General features: G+C 38.1%; 1 protein-coding gene across 1 annotated transcript; it reads left to right on the forward strand.

The window, feature by feature from the left end:
* The first annotated feature begins 742 nt into the window (after positions 1 to 742).
* LOC109238663 (wall-associated receptor kinase-like 20) lies at positions 743 to 4,422 on the forward strand. The gene is made up of 3 exons (XM_019405149.1): positions 743 to 1,675; positions 1,773 to 1,829; positions 3,171 to 4,422. The coding sequence occupies exons 1-3, from the start codon at positions 880 to 882 to the stop codon at positions 4,211 to 4,213; spliced, it is 1,896 nt and encodes a 631-aa protein (XP_019260694.1). The 5' UTR covers positions 743 to 879; the 3' UTR covers positions 4,214 to 4,422.
* The last annotated feature ends 500 nt before the right edge of the window (positions 4,423 to 4,922 follow it).

A 4,922-nucleotide genomic window follows, 5' to 3' on the forward strand; every position in this document is an offset into this window, starting at 1 on the left:
GGCCTCTTTTTCATCACTTTTAACTCCAAAACTGCTCCTTAGCCTTCCTTATACATATATCACCTACAAATCATGAAAAGCACTAATAAGAGCATTTTGTCATCACTTTTAGCATTAAAACTACACAAGAAGGTGATTATTTACGGTGTGATTATAGTCAAATTCACCTATTATCAGTAACTAGAAGAAGGAGAAGAAACCCTAAACAATAGCAAAGAAAGGAGCGCCATAGAGGTTCACTACCCTTAAAACACTTTAAAACCTACTGACAAACACCAAATAAATTCCACTGTCACTTTTATTTTTACAGCAGCTAAGAAGAAGAAGAAGAAGGAGGAGGAGGAAGAGGAGGAAAAGCAAAGAAGAAACAACTTGTCTGAAATTATCTTACTTTAGATGTTAATTAAACTTTTTTTTTTTAAAAGTAGGTGCATATAAAATTATTACTTCTATTTTTTATTGTCTCCTTTTTTTCTCTCACCTACATAACAGAATGGAAAATAAATAATTTCAAAATCCAAAGAATACGAGGACGGGGAAACCAATAAGTAATGGCACATGAAATGCAAGAGCAGGATTTCTTTTAATTAGAAAACCTTAAAGACAAGCAAAATGAAAAATAGGTATTCCAAGAAAGTCAAAGTCAATAATTTTAGGATATTACAAACTTTAGTTGAAAATATATCTTCCAAATCTCTGCCTGTTCCTCCACTATCCTCCAAATTCCAATTCTAACCAAGAAAAATAATAGTAGTAATAAATTATAGTACTACCTCATTGACCAAAAAAAGTAAAGAAGAAAAATAGGAAGAATCCTTTACATTTAAATCCAAACCCCTTTCACCTGCCCACAGCCTCCAACTCATCTCCTTCCAAAAAATGGCAGCCACTTTCCAGCGCATTTTCACGGCAGCCATGCTGCTGCTGCTAATGTGCGCCGCCGCCCCTGCACTTTCTGCTCGCCGCTGTGCCGATTGTGGCTCTTCTCCTGTCCCTTATCCTCTCAGTACTGGCCCCGATTGTGGTGACCAATCTTACAAGATACGTTGCACTTCTACCCAACTCTTGTTTGATACTCTCAACAATTCTTATCCAATCACTTCCATTTCTCCTGAGACCCAAAGACTCACCATTCAACCCTCACCGTTCTTGCCCAACACCTGCATCACACAGGATATTTCCACTATTGGGGTTCAGCTGAATTCCTCTCTCCCTTTTAACATCACCAGTAGCAACACCATCGTTTACCTTAACTGTTCCGAAACTTTGCTGACGTCACCGCTGGATTGCTCGTCGGCGAGTTTGTGTCACGCTTACGTGAATGGGAGTAGTTCGGGTAACGGTGGAGCGGTTGGCGCGTGTCGGAGCGCGCCAATTTGCTGTACGTTCAGGGCGGGTGGATCGTCGACGTCGTACATGATTCGGGTCAGGGAATCGGGTTGTCGGGCGTATCGGAGCTTCGTAAACCTGGATTCGTCATTGCCCGTGAGTAGATGGCCGCAGCCCGGGTTGGAATTGCAGTGGGTTTCGCCGCCGGAGCCAGTTTGTACGGCCCAGTCCGACTGTGATTCTGACTCGACTTGTACGCCCGACCCGAATTCAAATGGAGGTATCAGCAGATGTTTCTGTCACTCTGGGTTTCATTGGGACCCAATTGCCGCGTTATGTGCCCAGGGTAATTAGTACTTATTATCAGTAAATTAATTATCTAAATCTGGGGTTCCATTTAGGTGTCACTGTTTTTAACTATTTCTGACTTGTATGATAAGCAGATGTGACATGCGAAGACTCTGATGGTTGTGGCAGCGACCACACTGCACTTATAGCAGGTATTATATAATTGAGCACACGATCTTTAATTAGCCTTTTTCTGATTCTTAATTACATGTAAATATGATCAGATTACTCTATTTTTGAGACTTTAAATAGCTTATCATAACTGAAAGTTTATTCATTTATCTACCCATTGACATTAGACATTAGTGATAAAGTGTATGTGCGAATGACATTCATCTATTAATTTGGTGTAAGCTTTTGAGTTTTAATGTATATACGCTGTGTGAAGAATTTGTACACTATCAAGTGTCCTTTACCTGTCGTAGCAAGTAAAGCTTTATTTTCAAGATTAAAGTTACCCTTAAATATCTTTTAGGTAACGTGATAGCAGGGGCGAACCCACCTTGTTGGAACGGGGTCAGTTGAACCCGTTTCGTCGCAAAAAGTTAATTATTTTTACCTTGAAATTTCATCAGAAAATTATGAAACTGATAAATATTATAATATCTGAACCCGCGTGACAGTAATAAGAGTTGTAGAGCAATGGCAAGTGGGTTCAAAGTAATTGAGGCCAGGGTCTCTTGATGTTTTCTATTTTGTCTTTGACTCTTTGTTTTCTTACTTCTCTTTATTATTTCTTTTCTTTATTTAAATCCAATAAAACTGGTTCTTATTAAACTCCTCCATTTTACTTAAAAAAATTTAAACCTTTCTACAAAGTGAATTCTTGTTCTAGTGTTTTATCGAAATTACTTATAATCTTTTAATTTAGTTTAGTTTGGTTTATATTGAAATTGTTAATTTGTGTTATACTCAAAATTTTAGTTTGGTGTAAATATCTTTTTCTTTAATAATTTGTATAAATTAGTGTAGTTTGTAACTCTTTTTTCCCGTGTCTTTTGCTTGTAACAACTTTTTATGTTAAATTTCTTAGAGTTATAGTATGATTTTTAAGTAGGTTAAATACTTCTTGGTTAAAATTGCTAAATTTTCTGAAATAAAATTTATTAATTTATATAGATAAATTTTGAAACAAATTAAAGGACGAAATTCTCTTTGTTATTTTTTTAAAAATTTCTCCCAACCTTTTTTTTAACAAAAAATAAATGACTTCATTTTGAAGTGATCTGATTAACAACAAAGAGTTGTACAGAAATTGTGTTTACCGCTGCACTCGTATAATCGACTATTTGTTCTTTGATTGAACCCGCTTGTACAAAATCCTGGGTCCGCCGCTGCGTGATAGTGTAAAAATAAGTTAAGCTCTAAAGGTTTTTACCATTGACACGGTTCATGTCATTTTTTTTCAACTTGGTTGATCAATATTGTTTTTGGTGTTAAATATTTGCTCAAAATACTAGTACCCCCACCTTTAATGTTTATTGAATTTGCAGGTTTGACATCAGGTCTGGGTGTGGCAGTGATTGCTGTTGTAATTGCAGTTTTTGTGTACAGACGTCACAAGCGAATTAAGGATGCCCAAGATCGACTAGCTCGCGAACGGGAAGATATTCTTAGCTCTGGGGGTGTAAAAAATGCCAAGCTGTTTACTGGCAAAGAAATCAGAAAAGCAACAAACAACTTCTCCAGGGATCGCCTTCTGGGTGCAGGGGGTTATGGTGAAGTTTACAAAGGTGTACTCGATGATGGTACGGATGTTGCAGTAAAGTGTGCCAAGCTGGGGAATACTAAAGGCACTGATCAAGTTCTCAATGAGGTTAGAATACTTTGTCAGGTTAACCACAAGTGCCTATTGCGCATTTTAGGCTGTTGTGTTGAGCTTGAACAGCCATTGCTGGTTTACGAGTATATTCCCAATGGAACTCTCAGTGATCATTTGCAAGGTCCAAATCGTAAACTTCTTACATGGGATTGCAGGCTCAGCGTTGCGCACGCAACTGCAGAGGGACTTGCTTACCTGCACTTCTCTGCAGTTCCTCCCATTTACCATCGCGATGTCAAGTCTAGCAACATTTTGCTCGACGAAAGGTTGAATGCTAAGGTCTCAGACTTTGGCCTTTCACGGTTGGCGCATGCAGACTTGAGTCATGTCTCCACCTGTGCTCAGGGTACCCTTGGTTATCTCGATCCTGAGTATTACAGGAACTATCAATTGACAGACAAGAGTGACGTGTACAGTTTCGGGGTTGTTTTGTTGGAACTCCTGACATCCCAAAAAGCAATTGACTTTGATCGAGCACAGGATGATGTGAACTTGGCTGTATACGTGCAAAGGTTGGTAGAGGAAGAGAGAATAATGGATGCTGTTGATCCTGCGTTAAAGGAGGGAGCGAGCAGCTTGCAGTTGGAGACAATGAAGGCACTTGGTTTTCTGGCTGTGAGTTGCTTAGAGGAAAGAAGACAAAACAGGCCTTCCATGAAAGAAGTAGCAGAGGAGATTGAGTACATAATCAGTATTGCTACTGCAAAAGCGTGAACAAAATCAGTATTGCTACTAGTACTAGAAACCGCGTGCAGTTCTTGTGTGTATTTAAGGTTGGGAGTTAAAAGCCAGAAAAAGAACAAGAAATAAAGACCTAGTGTTTACGATATTTGATTTGAATAGTATTTGTTTTGGAAGCTTGTTGTAAATACAATTGGAGAATGAGTAGTTTATACATATCAGAATTGTCAATTGTCTTTAAACTTCTGGTGTTTTCCAAAATTTTGTTCACCATTCGAAAAACACTCCTATTGAAGGCCTTGGGTAAGAATGAGAAGGCAAAATAAGCATTACAAAATTAACAAATCCATAACTTCTGAATCCGCCAGTCTTCTGGTCTACAGTATCACTTTGACGTCTCCTACAGAACAACATCAATTTCATTTTCATCAGGTAAAGCTTCACAATAAGTTGGCACTTCCCTTTTTGAAGAAATCACGTTTAGTAATCTGATATTTGAGGAGTATGACAATTTGTCACAATGCCAACATGGACATATAATAAGAGGAGAGTTTCAACATTTCCATTAGAAGCTTAAGAAACATGTAGTGAATCAGAGATAACATTGACTAGTGGTAATTGGTAAGTGCTCCTTTAGAAATAATCAAGAATGAGATAGACTTAGCATATATTTAGGTGGTGCATTTAGGATATGTGCAGGTCTATAAGGAGGAATTACAGACAGAAGTAAGAGAAGTTGAGC

The sequence above is a fragment of the Nicotiana attenuata genome, unplaced genomic scaffold (assembly GCF_001879085.1).
Source record: "Nicotiana attenuata strain UT unplaced genomic scaffold, NIATTr2, whole genome shotgun sequence".
Taxonomy (NCBI): domain Eukaryota; kingdom Viridiplantae; phylum Streptophyta; class Magnoliopsida; order Solanales; family Solanaceae; genus Nicotiana; species Nicotiana attenuata.

Excerpts from the sequence above, each read along its gene's own strand:
- LOC109238663 (XM_019405149.1), top strand. The coding sequence starts at position 880 with ATGGCAGCCACTTTCCAGCGCATTTTCACGGCAGCCATGCTGCTGCTG. Across the intron at positions 1,676-1,772 it reads TGCCGCGTTATGTGCCCAGG|ATGTGACATGCGAAGACTCT; the intron begins GTAATTAGTACT and ends TATGATAAGCAG. Across the intron at positions 1,830-3,170 it reads CCACACTGCACTTATAGCAG|GTTTGACATCAGGTCTGGGT; the intron begins GTATTATATAAT and ends TTGAATTTGCAG.